The 18581-nt window shown below is 39.6% G+C and overlaps 5 protein-coding genes across 6 annotated transcripts; 4 read left to right on the top strand and 1 right to left on the bottom strand.

The window, feature by feature from the left end:
- Nucleotides 1–369: 369 nt before the first annotated feature.
- Nucleotides 370–1419, top strand: LOC140786525 (uncharacterized). The gene has a single exon (XM_073135016.1). The coding sequence runs from the start codon at nt 596–598 to the stop codon at nt 1262–1264; it is 669 nt and encodes a 222-aa protein (XP_072991117.1). The 5' UTR covers nt 370–595; the 3' UTR covers nt 1265–1419.
- Nucleotides 1420–2615: 1196 nt separating this feature from the next.
- Nucleotides 2616–6999, top strand: LOC140786691 (probable protein S-acyltransferase 7). 2 transcript variants are annotated; one of them, XM_073135304.1, is made up of 6 exons: nt 2616–2818; nt 2984–3174; nt 4292–4474; nt 5362–5670; nt 5907–6140; nt 6240–6999. In XM_073135304.1, the coding sequence occupies exons 2-6, from the start codon at nt 3061–3063 to the stop codon at nt 6675–6677; spliced, it is 1278 nt and encodes a 425-aa protein (XP_072991405.1). In that variant the 5' UTR covers nt 2616–2818; nt 2984–3060; the 3' UTR covers nt 6678–6999. The 2 variants fall into 2 exon arrangements, with proteins under 2 accessions (XP_072991405.1, XP_072991406.1); XM_073135305.1 differs by having other exon boundaries at nt 2633–2818; nt 2974–3174.
- Nucleotides 7000–7355: 356 nt separating this feature from the next.
- LOC140787697 (pentatricopeptide repeat-containing protein At2g29760, chloroplastic-like) lies at nt 7356–9176 on the top strand. Its single transcript, XM_073136781.1, has one exon. It carries the CDS (start codon nt 7356–7358, stop codon nt 9174–9176), a length of 1821 nt encoding a protein of 606 aa, XP_072992882.1.
- A 4118-nt stretch (nt 9177–13294) lies between these two features.
- On the bottom strand, nt 13295–14855 carry LOC140786692 (uncharacterized). Its single transcript, XM_073135306.1, has 4 exons — nt 14628–14855; nt 14368–14550; nt 13886–13946; nt 13295–13772 (listed from the first exon to the last, which is right to left on the bottom strand). The coding sequence occupies exons 2-4, from the start codon at nt 14538–14540 to the stop codon at nt 13515–13517; spliced, it is 492 nt and encodes a 163-aa protein (XP_072991407.1). The 5' UTR covers nt 14541–14550; nt 14628–14855; the 3' UTR covers nt 13295–13514.
- Nucleotides 14856–14982: 127 nt separating this feature from the next.
- On the top strand, nt 14983–18092 carry LOC140785605 (DNA polymerase zeta processivity subunit). Its single transcript, XM_073133529.1, has 5 exons — nt 14983–15053; nt 15146–15226; nt 15326–15438; nt 17326–17515; nt 17628–18092. The coding sequence occupies exons 1-5, from the start codon at nt 15026–15028 to the stop codon at nt 17831–17833; spliced, it is 618 nt and encodes a 205-aa protein (XP_072989630.1). The 5' UTR covers nt 14983–15025; the 3' UTR covers nt 17834–18092.
- Nucleotides 18093–18581: the final 489 nt, after the last annotated feature.

Here is an 18581-nt window from a genome sequence, read left to right as displayed (position 1 = left end):
CACGTCAGCAGAGGAAATTTAGTCTACATGTTGGATTTTTGTACGTGAGGCTGGAACATATACATGATTATCTTATGGGGGAAAGGATGTGACCCTTTTGTTAAGGTTCCAATCACTAATAGTAATAATAAAAAAAAAGCTGATTAAAATGAAAAAAAACTGACGGTAGAGAGAGAAAAAGGTAGAGGTTGGTCCAAAAATTCCAGTCAAACTGTCAAACCTGTCTCCCAATCGAATCCAACATCGATTTTCTAAAACGTATAATTCAAACGTCCATATAACAATAATAATTAATCCTTTGAGAGCATAAAGAATAAAAAGAAATTAGCTGGAGTCTCATTCATTCAGTCTGACATCTCTGGAATAGTGTTAGACTATTCGCCGTTTAAGTGATTTTTAGATTCAAACCCCTAGATTTTCGCTATTTATAAAACGAAATGTAAGGTTTGAACTGCAAAGTTGCTGACTTGTAGTGTACCGGGACTTTTCCTTATAAGTAGTATCGTCTTCTTCTTATGTCTCTTCTTGCTATTTTACAATTGAGTCACAAACCTCATCTTCTCCCACTTTAGTTACTACTGCAGGAGTGGAGCTTATGAGGAGTTGGACGAGATTAATACATCTCAAATCCCTCAGCCTCCAAATGATCATCCCCTGGTGCTTCCACGTGTCCGAAGACGAATCGTCGGCTGCGGCGGCGCCGACTCGAGTTGTAGATTCCGACGGACGCGTTCACGCCTTCGACGGCCATGTGTCGGCTGTGGAGCTGATGTCGGCGCACCCCCGCCACCTCCTCTGCCTGGCCGACTCCTTCTACGTCGGCCAGAAGGTCCCGTCCCTCTCCCAGGCCGATCGGCTCCTACCCGGCCGCACGTATTTCCTCCTCCCCTCCCAGTTCTTCCACTCCCCGCTCTCCTTCGCCTCCCTCGCCGCCTCCTTCCCCCTCGGGAAAAAGACCCAGCTGCCCTCCCTCCGCCCCTTCGACGTGCAGAAGACGTCGGCGGGGGAGATCAAGATCACGGTGTCGGCGGAGTTCTTGGAAGGGTTAGAGAAGGAAGGAGACAAGAATAGGAAGGGTCGCCGCGTGTGCACGACGGAGGCGTTGGAGAAGGATTACAAGCAGCTAGTGAGGAGCCGATCGTGGAAGCCGAAGCTGGAGACGATTGGGGAGTCAGACAGGCGGAGAACAGGGGGACCTTTTTGTAAAATTAGGAGGAAAAAGAAGAAGAAGACTAGTAGTAGATCACAGCACCATCATCTATGAGTTCCAAAGAGTCCTTGATTGTTCTTCTGTGCATCTTTCAGGTCCCTTCTTTTAGCAAAAATTAATGTAAATCGAACACTTTATACATCTTGCATGTAAAACAACGGATATTATTATGGAAATTAATATATCTTCTTTTTTCCACCCCATTTAAATGACAAGTATTGGGATATAATTTTCTTTTTCTCTCTTGTGGCCCGGCTGGAAAGGATTTACGAGTCTCTGGTCAAAGAGTTCGGGTAAAGGTTGCTGTCAGTTAAGCTGACAAAATGTGGTTGCATGTCGCTGCCATTGGTTGCATGCACGCATGACCACTTAACAGTGCCTACTCCTGCAGCGTGTGGTCTCGAGTCGACGTTTGGTGCATGCGTGGCAGTAGCTAGCCGACACGGGAGTGGTCAAAGTGGGGACTCGCTCCTCGGGGTTGCTCTGAATAATTTATGTATTACAACTTTCCACATGGACAATTATTGGACATGGGCACGGCTCAATCCGTGGTCGTTGTCTTCCATGCACCATCATCAACTGCACGTGCTCACGACCACGGAAAAAGAAGCCCCGCCGGCCAGGCCGAACGACTTCCCGTAGACACTCAATTCTACTAGTATTCAAACGATTACAACATTGGCCGGCTATACAAATGAGGAAAAAGGAATACGACGACGACTTTGATATTAAGCAGAACCATAAATAAGAATAATATATTAAAAAAATTATTGATAACTAGAAAATTATACTAGAGGAGAAGGCTGATATGATCAACCTGGACTGCACGGCATGAGAAAGAGAAAGAGAGAGAGAGAGAGAAAAATAAAATAAAATCTGAGTGAAGTTACACCACAACAGCGAAACCTTACTTGTGTTTTGGGAGCTATTTTCTAAGGACTAGAATTGGCCAAAATCTCATGTCTGTAGCGAGTGATGTAACATTGCCATTGTTGAGATTCTTGGAATTAATTTTCGTTAAATTTTTACAAGATCCAACGCAGTTCTGTTTCATAAAACTGAGCGACCTTGTTGAAATCTAGCTCACGTAGGGGTAGGGTATTCTTTTTCTTTTTCTTTTTTGACTTATTCTCAAACGAGAGCATCATCGTGGATAGGAGAGTATTTTTCGAACAGTCAAATTTAATTGGAATATTTAAGGAATAAAGTTGAAAGCAGGAGAATAACGTTTAAAGTTAGGGCGTGCAAAATATATTATCATAAAAATGTTATTGTTTTTTTTTTTTTCCTTTTAATTCTTTAAACTGTCGTTTTGAGGCCCATATCAATTATCAAGCAGGCAAGTACCCCGGGCGAAGGAAATTCCTACATACAAGATGCAGACAATCCTCATAATTATTCCTTCCTAATTTTTAGTGTACTGTATCCGTTTTTGTTCACATCATCCTCGCTAATGTTACGACCTCCTCCGCCGCTTTTTTCTCGACGACATCATCTTGAGTCTCGATCCTCTATCGAGGTCGCGGATCTAAAGGCGGGCTTACCGGCGGTGAGCTGACCAGCAGCGGGGGAATCGTCCGGCTAGGGTTCCGGGTGGTGGAATGCGAGGTGAAGCTCCACAATGCCGTTCTTTTTCCTGCTTGATTTGGCAATCTTGAGCTGCCGTTGCCAATTTACTTTGGATTTCTTTTTAGTACTCCTCGGATGCGAAAAGGTAATCTTGGTTTGTGCTAGTTCTTGTTTATATTCTGAAATGTACTCAGTGTAATGCAGGGATCGTCACGAGATTTGTGAGGTGATGTGGGAATTTGGCTGAATCTTAGTTGTCTGTGAGTTTGAGTGCTGCGAGGATGCAGGGGAAGATGTACGGGGCTGCAGCTCCGCAACCATCAGATTCTAACAGGAGGATTATTGAAACAAATGGTCAACCGAAGAGGGCCTATCAAGTCTGGAAAGGAAACAATGTGAGACTATATATACTGCCTAATTATCTTGCAGTTTTTGTAATTTTTGATGGTACTCATTGATAGATTGCAAGCCATTTAAGATCACTACATAAATCATATTTGTTATGCATGTTTAAGAGTAGGCGGTAGCTTAGTTTAGGATGACCGAACGGAAACAACCTCTTCAGAAATGTGGGTAAGGCTATGTACATCTTCCCTCACTGACCTGAGTAGACAGGAGCCTCGTACCCAGGTACTTGTGTTGCTCAGAATAGAAGATAAATCTTCAAAGTCACATGGATCGATAGTTAGGGTTTATCTTCAAGAATCATAATTCGCTAATTAACGATCCTATTGACAGTTAGGGTTTATCTTCAAGCTTTTATTAGCATTTCAGTGCCTTCCATTAGTATGCCTTTGGTTTCTCTTACTAACATTGGAGTATTGCTCTTTCACCAGTGCCTCTTCTAGTTGTTCCTATACACGTTACACAATCTAGACCATTTTCTGTCACTATCCTAGAAATTCTTTACTCTTTGATGTACTCTTTATGGGCAGGCAGATTTCAAATTTGAATTATTGGAAAAGGGCCTCACTTATTGGGAAAGAACTTCCTCGATTGTAAGCAGAACATCAACCATGTCCTTCAAGTAAATAAACTCAATGCATGCTGCGCTTATCTTTCTATATGGTCTTTTGTGCCTGATGATCCCTTTTTCTTCTAAATGCAAATTAAAGTTCATTTGATGAACAAATCCTTCTAATAAATTAGATGACTAAATGAGCTAAGGAAATTAAGTGTAATTGTAGAATACTGAAAGAGCTGGCAGGCTACCTGATTCTGCCTGCTTTGCCTTGTGAACTTTACTTCTTTTGCTTAGTGCTTAAACTTTGTATTAGTTGTAGAATATGGCCTTAGTTTTTTAATGACTTTAGACATGATGTGGTGGTTACAACTGACTAATGCTATTGCTGATATCAATGCTTACACTGTCTTGATCACTGTATCGTGAAGGTTATAATGGACTTGCTGAGTTATACATTTTGAATAGCAATACAATTGGCCAGATGTCTATAGGATTTCTATAGCTCTACAGGAATGTAATTTATTTGCTCTCTTTAATCTTCCCTGCAGATATTTTTCCTTGGAGGGAGGCTGTTCTTTGGGCCAGATGTGAGGTCACTGGTACTCACAATATTTCTAATTGTAGTTCCAGTGGTCCTTTTTGCTGTCTTTGTTTCGCAACAACTTGTTAATGAGTTCCAGCACTATCTTGGGAATTTGATCATAAGTATAGCCATCATCTTCACAGCATATGTAAGTCATTATTATTTGACCTTTTTTATTTGAGTGAACTCTATTTTTGTATGCACTTTATAATGGCCATCTAGTAATTTTAAACAAATATATATTAGTAACCGCTACATATGACTAAATATATCATTGACTTGTCATTCCCCATAGACTCCGGGTCTTCTCTTAGGGCCTCTCTTTTTCTATGATAATGTACTAATTTATATTGATGAAAGTTTCACTTAATACATTGATGGGAAATGCTATTCAACAATAAATTGACACTATTGTAGATCAGTCAGGATGCATTTCACTTTCCCCTTTGGTTATTTACCTTTTGGAATTAGAAATAGTTCCCTGTTTATCATCTTCCCTTCTATGATTTATAGCAAGCTCCTCTCTTCTTAAATCTGCTTTGGCATTTTGGGTCATTTCTTGGTGAGCATAATAATCTGCCATAAGAACTTTGATCCTTAATTTATGTGCCCAAATATAGAGAGATTTTGTAGGGAAGTAGTCAACTTAGTGCGGGTGGGTGGGTAGAAGTGAACAGCAAGTGAAGCGAGGAAACTGGTTGGGCTAGGAACAGAGCTTCAATAGTTCGTGTCTATACCTCTGCACTAATATCTAGAAGCTCAATGTAAGAAGACATTGAGGAATTAAGTAGTCTGCTCTGCCCTTTCATGCAGCCTTCTATACGTTGAGTTGTGCTTTATGGATAAACTCATGCATACTGGGAAATCTTTGGTAATGTTTATCATGGAGAAAGGACCAAAAATTTATTGATCTCATGATTTCCTTTTTCTGCATGTGTGTGTGTGTGTGTGTGAACTATTTGGAAATATTTCTTTTTAATATTGCGTTATCAGTAAACTAATTTAAATGGTTCTGCTGGATCCTTATCTGTGCAGATTCTCTTTCTTCTTGTTCTCACATCTGGCAGGGATCCAGGCATTGTTCCCCGCAATCCTCACCCACCTGAACCTGAAGATGTTGGTGAACCCTCCAATTTATCTGCAGATTGGCCAAGCAGTGCACCTGGCGGTTCAGGTTTACCACTCACCAAGGATGTCATTGTTAGCGGTGTTGTAGTCAAGGTGAAATATTGCCATACGTGCATGTTGTACCGTCCACCCAGATGCTCCCATTGCTCCATCTGCAATAACTGTGTTGAACGCTTCGATCATCATTGTCCCTGGGTTGGCCAATGCATTGGAAAGGTACATTATGTATCAGCATTTTATTATGCAGTATTACTTCTTGCTACCTTATTAGCATTTGATGCTTAATCCAGTGTATGTTTTTTTTTTAGATGCTCAATACTCTTTTGTCTCTAGCTTTCTTTTCATCTATATTGTCATCCTTTCTGTTATGAACTTAAATTGGCTAATTTGGATCAACAAAGAACTAAATAGTTAAGGATATTGAGTGTTGCCATCTAATTCTGATCATGCAGAGGAATTATCGCTTTTTCTTTATGTTCGTGTCTTCTACAACTGTGCTCTGCCTATATGTCCTTGCATTTTGCTGGGTTAATCTCAAGAAGATAATGGATGCATATGAATGTAATCTGTGGAAAGCCCTTCTGAGATCTCCTGTTTCTGGCATCCTCATCTTATATACATTTGTTGTAGTTTGGTTTGTTGGAGGATTGACAGCATTTCACCTTTACCTGATTTGCACCAATCAGGTTTGATCCTTCTCCAGTTGAAGCAATCTAAACATTATTTTCCTTTATGTCCTCAATTTATGCATGAAGTGTTTACTATATTGATAAAACTTTCTGCAGACTACTTATGAGAACTTCCGATATCGATATGATAGGAAGGGTAATCCTTACAACCGCGGTTTTGTGGAAAATGTCAAGGAGACCATGTTTTCAAAAATTCCTAGCTCGAAGAATAATTTCCGAGCAAAGGTCAAGGAGGGCTCATCTGTCTTCACCACTTCACACAATGTTGGGCGTGTCTTGAGCCCTGATATGCCTAAAAGAAGCGTGGATCTGGAGTTAGGTGTAAAACGGCAGGCTGTGGCTGCAGAAGAATTAGAAGATTTACAGAGCCAGATTGGAAGTTCTATGGGTCTAGAGAGATGTGGCACTGAACCTCCACACTTGGTTGGCCAAAAAGAAAACTTTGAAATAACACCTGATATACAGGCATTATCTGCCGAGTTTGGAATGGAACATGGGTTTAGCGAGAGAAGAAAGGTTCAGGAAAATCTTTGAAATGATTGTATGTAGGAAATCTGCTTTACACTTCCCTTCTCGTTGGAGAATTGGTAACAGGTCTAAGGGTGTTGAGAAAGTGAAGTCAGAAGCATCAAGAGAGATAAGGCGTTTGACTTCTACTTCAGTTGCCAAGTGGTGTGCTTTGTTGTATATCTTGTAAAGTTGATAAGTTTGCATTGGTTTGGCTTCTTTGCTGGTAATCTTATTCGTGTTGTTGTGTTCCTGATTTGTTGATTAATTTGCCCTGTAACTGGATTTCATTGATCAGAGTTGTTTCTGACTCTGTTTGCAATTTTCATCAGAAGTGTGAGATATTTAACTCTTCTCTTAAAAACTTTTCCTAGATTCTATGTAACAAGTTGTTGAATTTGGACAGCATAATTTTGTTAGGTATCTTTTTATATCCCTTGCTGATGACGATAAAAAGCAACTAAAGGCTACGTCTAATATGAAATATACAATATCATTTCTCATCACGACATGTCAAGTCCTACCCCATCGCATGATCTTACTTATGTTTGGAGAAAATCTAGCTGCCGATTAGATATTTCAAGTTCAACCTTCGCGCTCGAGCAGCGTTCGAAGAGTTTCTCCGCAAATCATTTCCGTCCGCTCCTTGCTCGATAAAATTCCCAAGAGAATCGTATTCATGTAGTAGTAGCAACAGCACCAGAGATGTCCCGGTGCTGGAGGCGAGCAGAGGAAGACCGCATCGTCGAACTCGTCTCTCGTTGCTCGAGTTTACGCCATCTGAAGCAACTCCACGCCCGCGTCATCGTCTCCGGCCACTCCAATAACAGCTTCGTCGCAACCAAGCTCGTCCGTTCCTTCGCGGAGCTCGGCAGTTTGCGTTACGCGCGAGTCATCGCCAATTCCGTCAGAAACCCCAACGCTTTCGTCTGGAATTCACTCATCCGAGCCTACTCCCAAGCTGATAGCCCCGACTCTTCTCGCGAAGCTATCTTCTTGTATACCCAGATGCACAAATGCCCGCAAGTTGAACCCCTTAGTTTTACTTTATCATCTGCTTTGAAAGCTAGCGCTAGATTAATGGCATTGGCTGAAGGAGCCCAGATCCATGCGCACGTCTACAAGTATGGTCTACAGAACGATGCCCGGGTCCAGACTACGCTTATTGATCTTTACGGGAAATGTGGCCAATTGGTGGAGGCAAGGAGGAACTTTGATGGGATTGTTAGAGCAGGGGCGAAGGATGTCCAGGTTTGGAATACAATGATTGCCGCCTATGCTACCACTGGGGACATGGAGAGTGCAGAATTCCTGTTTGCGAGAATGCCTGAGAGGAACACTTTTACATGGGTTGAGATGATTGGTGGGTATGCTGCATGTGGTAAGTTGCATTCGGCACGCTGGATTCTTGAATCTGGATTGGATAATAGGGATGTGGATAAAGTTGTGAGCACTGCCATGATCAGCGGGTACGCAAAATGTGGGGATGTAGCTGCTGCTAGATTGATATTTGATGAGATGAGAGAGCGGGATGTTGCATCGTGGAATGCGATGATCTCTGCATACTCGAATGCTGGATTGACCGATGATGCATTGGATCTCTTCAAGATCATGCTGAGGAACAGTGGGCTGTCAAAGGTGGAACCAAACCATGCTACTATCTCGACCATTGTCTCTGTCTGTGCACACTCTGGATCCCCTAAGTTAGCTAATTGGATCCAAGGTTATGTTGACCATTGTTGCTTGAAGCTTTTGAACAACCACACTGTTGCTGCTCTCATCGATCTGCATTCCAAATGTGGAGATTTGGAGAGGGCGTATAAGCTGTTCTCTAAGTGGAAACACAAAGACTTGATCTGCTATAGCTCTATGATAGCCGGATTTGGCATTTATGGGCGCGGAAAGGATGCGATTGGAGTGTTTAATGAATTGAAAGAAGCTAATTTGAAGCCTGATGGGATCTGTTTTGTGTCAGTCTTAACTGCTTGTAGCCATTCTGGCATGGTTGATGAGGGGCGTCGGTACTTTCAGATGATGAAGGATGAGTACCACATCCTTCCAACTGGCGAACACTACATGTGTATTGTAGACTTGCTCGGTCGTGCTGGGTGCATAGATGAGGCTTATAAAATGATCACCAGTGAGATGCCACCAAGCATTCAAACACATGCCGGTATATGGGGAGCACTATTGAGTGCATGTAGGACATACTCTAATGTAAAGGTGGGGGAGGAGGCAGCAAGGCATTTAATGGAATTGGAACCAGAGAATGCTGGGAATTATGTACTTCTGTCCAACATATATGCAAAAGCTCAGAAATGGGAGGGAGTAGCATGGATTCGGGCTCTTATGAGGAGCCGGGGAATGAGAAAGCCACCAGGGTGGAGTCAAGTGGACATGGAAAGTGGTTTTGTGAAGTTCATTACTGGGGAGGTCTATGATAGCCACTTAGAGATGGTCTTAGAGCTACTAAATTTGGAGCTGAAGGATCAAGGATATATAGGAAGCATTGTAGAAGTAGAATGACATACTTGGTTGCTCAAGTAGCTGTTTTTCACATTTCAGAGCAGGGTCAAGATATCTTTCGGTTTTGCAAGTTCAGAATTCAACTAGTTAGAACATCAAGATCTCAGGTCCGACAAACTACCATCACTCAGCCGTATCAATTGTGGGCAATTTTTCTATGACATGAAGATAGGATGAGGATTGAGTGATCAATTTGTTGCTTTTCATAGAACATGAGGCCATATGTGACCTTCTTCCAGGTTCATATCAAGTCTCCTTGCAACAGCGATCTGGTTGATCATCATAGCTATCCTGTTGGTTTAGGTGGCCCAGAATTTGAGCAAGGTGGATTTCTAGTAAACAAACAGTTAGCCACCATGTCCAGGGTTCTGCCAGAACTTCATTGTCGTTCTCTGGATGATGATAATGACTGTAATGAGAATTTGGTACAGATCGATTCATCAATACTTCCTACTGGACACAAGACTTTCTTGGTTATGCTAAAGACAATTTATGAACAAGGTTTACGTCACATGTCATGATCTGAAGCCAGAAATTTGTGAAATGGTTTGATAAAAGCTGTCGTGCTTGTTTACAGAGGAACTGATGCAAGCCAGCACATAGGTACAGCAACCATGAGCAAGTTCCATGTTTGGTAGGAAAATTTTACCAATCGTGGGAAAGATTCAAACTAATCTAGACGTGTGAAAGCTTCCATTGTTTGAGTAAGACCTTTTCTGTTTATACAACGCTTCTATCAATTCGATGAGCACAACCAAGTTAGTTTATCTTCTGCTATTTTTATTTTATTGTTTTCTTTTCTTTTTGTAAGACAACACCAATTACGTGAAGAACCTTGTTTTTTTCTTTGCCACAACTTTTATATTTCAATGAAACCACCTGATTGTTGTAATCAAGAATAAGATTATTATGGCACCTTATTTGTATCATTGTCATAATAATGGCCATTTGAAATTTATAATGGAACATCAATGAAACCATTACTTTATATATCTTCAGTAGTCTTATGATTGGATTTCAGAAGTAGTTCTTGCTCTGTTCTCTTTTTCCCTAAGGTATCACCAAGTACAGTAAGAGTTTCTACCATTTGCTAAATCTGAGACAAAATTGGCCTGATAGATTGACCTTTGGATAGATAAGCATACCAGGCAAACACTATCCACAAAAGTTTTGTGCCAAATCTCTTCATATGCATAAACAAATCAGGGAATCAGATGCTGAGCAATGCCCTGATGGCAGGAAATACTAAAGTTCACAGCTTTATGCCCTCACTTATCTCTTTGTTATATGTACAAGTTCACATCTATCAACTATCCCCTACTCTATTTGCCTGCCTTTAGTGCATCAAGTCAGCTTAGCCACTGAGAAGGAATATATGCAGTACACTTGCATTGAATGTGGAACATATTCTCAAGAAGTTTGCAATCCATTAGAATATGAAGCAAATGGATAGGAGGGGAAGAAGAATATAATATCCTCAAGTCTATACAAGTCAATGTTGATTAGTTGCTTAGTATAGCAATGGGAGAAATAAGTGTTAGCCAGGATATTAAGTTCCTCAATCAGGTGCTTCTTGACGTCTCTAGGTAAAGGGTTTTATGTAATAGGCAATGTACTTTAAAATATTCTAAATGCTGTGAAGTATGTCCAGAATTTTCATATGAGCATATTCATAGGTTCTGTAAAGGTTCGAGAAGAAATTTAAGATAAAGACATATTTTATAAAAGTACTTTTAACCATTCAAGCAGGAGAATTTTTTATGCACAAGTGTTAGAAGATTAATTCTAACCACCATGGACACAAAAATGAAGAAAAATGACAACTTGCGCGTTCGAATGCACTTATGAGGAATAGTAAGCAATGAATAATACTCTGTTCGAATAGTAAACTATGCAGGATAAGCAATAACCGATAAATAGTATGTATTTGAACGATAAACATTGCGGGGATGAACAGTAGTTGATAAACAGTACCATATTATTGCACTCAAATACACTTATAAACTCAATGGACAATCTTTTAGGACTATTTGAACTCTAGGTGGCAAAAATATATAAGATTATTTTAATCTAAGCCTAGGATATCTTTTCAATTATTTTTTGAAGATTATTAGAGATCACTACCACGGCTTTGGAAGACTCCATGACAGAACTATCTCATCTTTTTTAGATTTTGGAGAACTCAAGAGTCACTTAGACATAAATATAAATCTCGATGGTCATTGAGATTAAAGATCGATTACGAAAAATAATACATCGTGGATTCAAGCGAGTAAAATTTTATAAATATAGTTATAATTGATACAGTTATCTAGTGATTAGATTAATCCTAAATTGAATAGTCAAGTGTTTTACCCTAAGATTGGTAGTCTTTCTTCCGTGAAGTGTGTTTTGTTGTCATCTCCCTCAACTGCCTCCAAAAGTTTCTAATTCCGTTAAGGCCTAAACGGAAGTGCTGAAACACGAGTCTTTTTTTTTTTTTTGATCAATTTGCTATCTCTAACAAAAATTAATACAATTTTATTATAGTTTTAAAACAGAGTTACTTTTGTAAAAGGTTTTTATTTTTTATTTTTTATTTCCTAATCCTACAAAACAAGTTATACTAAATTAATAGTAAATGGACTTTATAAACAGCCTATTATGAAAGACGTTTTACTTAAAAGAAACTTTCGAGGCACAATAAATGGAGTTTATAAACCAAACCGGCTCCTATGAAAGCGATTTACTTAAAAGCAACCAGAAATTGTATTACTTTAACAAATAAGTCAACATTTTAAAGTGACCGATAATAACTTTTGGTTAGAGATAGCAAATCAATCAAAGGCTCAAACAAACAGTATAAATGTGAGAAAGGATAAAAAAAAAAAAAAAAGGGTAGCAACAGTCGACCTTCTTACAAAATAATCACCAAAATCATGGTAATTGCAGTTGGCTTAGTTTGTGACATCATACATTAGTGTTGTCTATCCACAGCCCTTCTCATGCATTATCCTTGCCTTTTATGAAGACGGAACTTTCATAGTCTCATATTGATAGATATATAACATTGTCTAACATTTAGCATCATTCTATGACTATGGGCTGTCTAAATAATTTAAACCGAGCGCGGCTCGCTAAGACTTGTGACCAAGTTTGGCTTGAAAGTGAGTTAATTTGAACTTGATATGCATAACAGACTCAAAATTAATAGTAAGCTGGATTTGATCTCAGAGTCGACTCGACTCAAAAATAATAATACAATACTATAATATAGTATAATATATACTACACATGTCTAATATGGATCTTAGATTAAAATCTACACTCTTAATAGTATTGTATTAATTCTTAACTGTCACCATTTTCTTCTGGCTCGATTTAGTCTCTGATTTAGAATTAAAATTGCTTATTAATTCGTTCGATTAGAAGCTCAAGCTCGAAATTTATCGATTCAAGATTGGTTCTACAATTAGGCAACAAAATTAATTTTAATTTAAGCTTAATCAAAGCTCCGCTCGGTTATACCCCGACACATGACAAATACTAATGGCCCTTAGAGCTTTTCTCACGCTTCCAAGTAGCCAAAGTCAGAGATGGGACAAAGTAGATGTGGAACTACAACGTGGCATGTTGTCTCTAAGAGTCAAGACCATTGGTTGTTTCTTGGAACTTTCCTCATAGTTATCAGAATCGGGGACTAAGTTAATTATACAGTGATGGGTGGATGCACATAGAGTATACGCAAACTTTGATATATATATATAGTCAAACTATGAGGAATAATTTTAAACTGAAATGATCCATTTCTCCATCAACAGCACCAGTTTAATGAGACATAAATGAATAACAAATTGCCCACATTGGAAGGATTCAATCTCAAAACACTTTACCCACAGACCAAATCCTCGTCACCTCCTTACTTTAATGAGAATTAAATCAGACATAAATACAACCATGGCCGTTGCTGTCAAGACCCAGTTGAGCTTTCCCAGCAACTGTGTCCAGATTTATAAAACTATCTATTTCAACAGGCACATGGAATGCACTGTAACACATACATAAACGACTAAAAGAAAGAGACCTTGACTCAAATCTTTCTTGCAAAGCAAAACCTAGGTGTGGTTGAGGTCGGCACGTAACAATGCACTATGAACAATTATATTACAAATAGAAGAAAATTTTGTACATCTTTACATCCTATGTGTATATACATATATATACTGAACCGAGCTCTCTTTTAGAACAAATAGCAGCAAGCTTAGACTCGTAATTGCCAAACTATTTTTCTATCTACATGTGAAAACTTGGGGATATGTACAAGATAACATCATGATCTTGCAGGAAATCTTAACAGAGTCAAGCAAGAGCTGAGACGAAACCTTCGATTCGCAATCTTGGACTCGATCCGTAAGAAGAAGCACAAGATGGGGATCCTCTTTCTACTGCGGTAGAAGGCTTCATAATATGGAAATTCCCTGTTGGAGAATTGAATGATGGAGTTTGGTTGGAAAATTGAGCATCGTGAACTATTGGGTTACTAGTGCGAGCAGGTGGTGTGCCACAAAAGAAACCCCCTTCGGTTGTGCTATCTGACTCACCCTCGTATTCTCCATCCTGGATTCCATGATGATGACAAAGAAAGGATCAAAAATTTATCCAAAGAAAAACTAAACAAAGGAAGAAAAAGGGATTAATTTGTTAATGGAGATCAGTGATAAGTCCACTACCTTGCTCAATATGATGTCCAATATGTCAAGGCCCAAGTCTCCTTTATTGAAAGAGCAAATGCTGATATCGAATAAAAAATTGGTTAGAAACTTGGATCAAGGTTAGCAACAAAATTCGAGAATAGAACTGCGAAATTGATCTCGTGGATATCAATTAGATCGATTAAGAGGAAGCAAATATGAACTGTGTGTAACAAATCTTCAACAGCCCCGATTTTCATATTTTTTTCGGTAACTTTTTAAGTGGCCACACAAACTATTATCTATTCCTTTTTCTGCTCTTTGGATCATCCCCGAATCAATCATAGCAAGATTAAGTCTTTTAATTTTTCAACTTAGATCAATACTAGCATACTACCACGATCTTAAGAATACTAGCAAAAACAACAATTAACTAAAGAGAACACAAAAATACTGGGTTGCAAAAGCAAACATAAAGATATCGAATCTCTTAGATCTACATACTTGCTCAGATTACTCACCCCTTTGATTTGGATCTGCTGAAATTGTCAAAGATCATAGGAACTATCGCAGCCCGACGAGGCTCAGGACATACCAATTCACTCAACGGAGGAGCAGATCGACATCTCGAATCGCATGTGCATTCTGCGAATAAATGGCGAATACCGCTTATTCTAAGCGAACAACTCCCCATCTTATCCTTCCTGGAGAACGAAGATAAGCAAATTATTCACCATCGGAATAAAGGGCGAACAGATCCAAATAGATCCCCGGTTCTTACCAAGGAGGCACCGTCGAGAAAACCCTCGATTGTGCACAGATCTCGTGGCGAACCTCGCGCTCGGATTTCTGTGCGATGGCGGCGGCCCGGAGGAGGAGGAGGATGAGGAGAGAGAAGAATACGTACTTCTCCTTCAAAGCTCTCTCTCTCTCTCTCTCTCTTCCCTCTACTCCTTTCCAGAGGCGGTTTGTGATCACCGCCTTAAATGGGCGGTGGCATTTTATAATGCACACCGACTCTTTAATACTAATTACTTATCAATAAATATTTTATTAGTTTGACTGCATTACTATAGACATCAAGTTGCGGATGCGGGTCTAAGTCGGATCGGGTTTCGACTCTAAAGTCCCTTTATATTCCCCAAAATGCCCTCGCAAAACCTGACCCCGTGAGTCGCCATGGATCGCAAGAACCAAACTCCTCAAGGTGATGTCTTCTTCTTTGCTTCTTCTGTTTCTACTTCGTTATCAAAGTCCAAAGACCTCGCCTTTGATGAATTCTTCTTTCGTTTGTTACAGGAGAAACGGCTCAGATACTGGTGGAGTTCCTGGAGGTGGCGATAACTTGCATCGTTTTCCTTAAAGGGTTCTATCCTCCTGGTACCAACTTGGATTCTCTTCTTTGTTTTACCTTGATTGGGCTTCATTTGGAGTAACTTATTGTTTCTTTCTTTGGCGTTGTTGCTTGTGGTGGAAAAGGGGCATTTGAGAGGAGAAGGTATATGAATGTGGTGGTGCAGAAAGCACGACACCCGCAGCTTGCGAGCTATATCCACTCTGCAACCTCTGGTCTTCTACTATTCATACAAAAGGTCTAATCTTTCTTTTGTTTCCTTGCATGGGTACCCTTTGTTCAAACTTTTTTTTTCTTTCCAATATTGTGGTTAATTGGTTATTGATTTGTTGCTGATTGGCTTGCTTTAGTGGATAGCATTCAACTGGGTTCTTGCTTTTGCTACTTAGGTAGCTAGTATGAATACGAGTTGAGGCTTATGCACACAAAAATGTTGTCATACATATTAGGAAAACTAACAATACTAGCAAAACCATGTAGCCAGATTAAAGTCTTGGATATTCCTTTGTGTGAAGAATGGATAAGTTCCTTTCTTCCTCATTTCTGTCTAGCAAGGCAAATAAGCAAAAGAATGAATAAACTAGACGCGTTGCCTCATTTGATGCAGGAGGCTTGATGCGGCAATTAATATGTTTCAAATGCTCAATCCTATTCTAGAAACTAATTTGGATAATGTTTGATTGTTTTGAACTTGTGGAGTCTACACAATTTAACTAACAATCACTTTAATGTTATGAAGCTGGCGATTTATATTTGATATGATTTGGTTAGCACAAAGACATTAGTTCTCACAGGCACTTTTACTTACAGAGTTACAGTTTAGATTAACTTAGGGTTTCTACTTTTAATCAACTGTAATCAATCTATGAATTTCAACCTCTGAGGTTGTGAAACTCAGGGGTTAGGCAATGGCAAACCATGGAGGTTGTGAAACTCAAAATCCAAAGTTGGTACAAAAAATGGTAAGCATTTTAGTGAGGTTAGCATGCACACAAGTTCATATGAAAAGATCTTATAGGGAAGGATTTACGAATGACTGAGATGCAATTTTAAATGTACAGATTCTCATCTATCCAAAGACAAAACCATGGAGGTTGTGAAACTCAAAATCCAGAATAGGTACAAAAAATGGTAAGCATTTCAGTGAGGTTAGCATGCACGCAAGTTCATATAAAAAGATATTACAGAGAATGATTTACGAATGACTGAGATGCAATTTAAAATGTACAGATCCTCGGTCTGTCTGTAGATTTTGGTTTCTGAAGGATGTTTGAAACTTGTTAGATGTACAGTGCATAAGGAAGCATCTCTAAACTCTAGAGTAGGTGAACATTATTCTGGAGGGTTAAAATTCTATCCCTATTTTAGAAAGGATGAAACCCTGAGTACAGTCAGTACTTAAACTTGTAGCAAACTGATGCACAATTTGTTCTCTTACTATGGTTTCTTTAAGCTCTGAACAAGCAAGTGATAATTATGTCAATTGGGTGTCTGTGAATAATACATTGAAAACTGTAGAAATCCAAGTGCAGATACTAAAACAGCCACCTGTTGTTATGTGAAGTGTCCTGACTTCCCGCATGTGTTGTTCCAATTCCAATTTTCTTAGATGGTTCCATTAATATTGTAAAGATGTAACAAAATGCTACTTAAACATCTTTTGCTACAAAATTCAAAAAATTTCCTTTCCGAACTATCTGTGCTCCTCTTTTGCAGTTATGTTGCCAATCTTGTATTGAATTATTTCTGTTATTGCAGAAATACTAACCATTTCTTTTTTTTCATTCTGTCATCATTGGAATCTGTTTTGTTTTGATGACATACTTGTCACTGTATTATTAGCTAGTCCTGTCATGGTTTGGACAATCAGGTAGGATATCCAGGAAACTTGACTTTGGTTAGTCTTGAAGTAATCTATCATTTATTTCAAATGTTATTATTTCTCAGAGAAAACCTAGATATCAGAGGTACAATCTTGGGAAATACCTGGAAGTTAGGTAGGTACATAATTAACTACTAAAGAAACAGGGGAGGTGATGAAGGGTTGTAATTGTGTTAAAAAAAAAAATTCTCTTACTGTTTCCAATCCATTGTATCCAAATCATCCTTCATATCTTAATATCAGGGACTGGTGGAGAGGGTGGTGGTAATCTTCTACAACAAAGAGCAAGTCCCAGTTGAGAAATTTGTGTTCAAGCTAACCGTGAACCAATCATACAGCTCGACGGTGGAGGAGAATAACCTAGAGTTTGCTCTCAGAGCTTTCCTGGTCAAGCTGACTGTTGCTGAACCGCGTACTAAACCCCTGCCAGATGGTATATTCAATTCTAGCTATTCGCGGAACAAATATATTTCAGAAAAGAACTTAGTGATTGCAACTTTGACGTATCAATAGGGCGAATTAAGCTTGTCATTCCCTTGTTATAGGTAGTAATTGGGAGATCACTGCCTACTTTCATTCCCTTCCTGCAAACAGCGACAAGGAGGCAGAGCTCTGGATTCCTACAGACACGAAGCAGTGGACGCAGCCCCCACAGATTACTCCCATCAAGTCGATGAGCAGTGAACCTCTGAAGGTTCAGCTCTATATGGAACATCCCAGTCCAGCGGAACTGAGGGACCTGGTAGGATAAAAACTCCTGAGTTGTCAGCATGTCTACTTGTCTGTAAATTGATGCCAAAGATTAACCATCACTTTGTGATTGAAAGTTCTCAAGTTGAGAAAAAGGAGGGGTTAATCAGTAGAAGAGAATATCAAAGTGTATTGTCTATGAATGGAAGAGTTGAATGTGTTGGACAACATACTAATACAATTGATACAAGCTTGTCTGTAACCATCCTATTGTTGAATTAATTTCTCTAAAGTGATCAATTCAAGGAGTTTTATCTTAATCATTTTGGTTGTTTAAATTGTGAAATATTATATTAGATAATTATGTGGAAGAGTTATACCAGATTGGGCTTGGGCCGAAGGCCTGCAGATGCGGCCTGGATGGTCCAGATCGCATCGTGCGTACCTCTGTCCTCCACTCCATCGGAACCGTACATTCTCTCGGGATCACGTGCGACAGATCTCTAGGGCACCGAATATTTCGCATCATAATTACACCGAGTTAAACTCGCCCCGCCGCTTTCAGTGGCCCGCTCTCCATGGCAAGGCTTGATTCAATAAGCCGTGATGCCGTCAAACTATGGGTCACAAACTAGCGTCCGTTTCTCGCCCGCCTCGATTCCGCCGACGGCTAAACGTAACCGTGGTCCCCAACCGTTTCCCGCCTTCTTCAAAAAAGTATCAGCTGCCACGTTTCCCTACCTGATTGGCCGAACCATGATGCCAGGTCGGACATGACATGCATGATCCCATCACATGCATCCGTTTTC

This window comes from Typha latifolia, chromosome 4 (assembly GCF_019914945.1).
Source record: "Typha latifolia isolate L0001 chromosome 4, TyphaL0001v2, whole genome shotgun sequence".
Lineage (NCBI taxonomy): Eukaryota > Viridiplantae > Streptophyta > Magnoliopsida > Poales > Typhaceae > Typha > Typha latifolia.
The sequence above is the reverse complement of the archived record's forward strand: the minus strand, read 5'-3'. Positions and strand labels throughout refer to the sequence as shown.

Bases quoted from the DNA above. Each gene is read 5' to 3' on its own strand.
- LOC140785605 (XM_073133529.1), top strand. From the start codon at position 15,026: ATGGATCGCAAGAACCAAACTCCTCAAG. The intron at 15,054-15,145 runs GTGATGTCTTCT...CGTTTGTTACAG, and splicing joins CAAGAACCAAACTCCTCAAG to GAGAAACGGCTCAGATACTG. The intron at 15,439-17,325 runs GTCTAATCTTTC...TCTTAATATCAG, and splicing joins TTCTACTATTCATACAAAAG to GGACTGGTGGAGAGGGTGGT.
- LOC140787697 (XM_073136781.1), top strand. From the start codon at position 7,356: ATGTCCCGGTGCTGGAGGCGAGCAGAGGAAGACCGCATCGTCGAACTC.
- LOC140786691 (XM_073135304.1), top strand. From the start codon at position 3,061: ATGCAGGGGAAGATGTACGGGGCTGCAGCTCCGCAACCATCAGATTCT. The intron at 5,671-5,906 runs GTACATTATGTA...CTGATCATGCAG, and splicing joins TTGGCCAATGCATTGGAAAG to AGGAATTATCGCTTTTTCTT. The intron at 6,141-6,239 runs GTTTGATCCTTC...AACTTTCTGCAG, and splicing joins ACCTGATTTGCACCAATCAG to ACTACTTATGAGAACTTCCG.
- LOC140786692 (XM_073135306.1), bottom strand. From the start codon at position 14,540: ATGGGGAGTTGTTCGCTTAGAATAAGCGGTATTCGCCATTTATTCGCA. The intron at 13,947-14,367 runs GTGAGTAATCTG...ATTCGATATCAG, and splicing joins AGCAGATCCAAATCAAAGGG to CATTTGCTCTTTCAATAAAG. The intron at 13,773-13,885 runs GTAGTGGACTTA...CATGGAATCCAG, and splicing joins TGGACATCATATTGAGCAAG to GATGGAGAATACGAGGGTGA.
- LOC140786525 (XM_073135016.1), top strand. From the start codon at position 596: ATGAGGAGTTGGACGAGATTAATACATCTCAAATCCCTCAGCCTCCAA.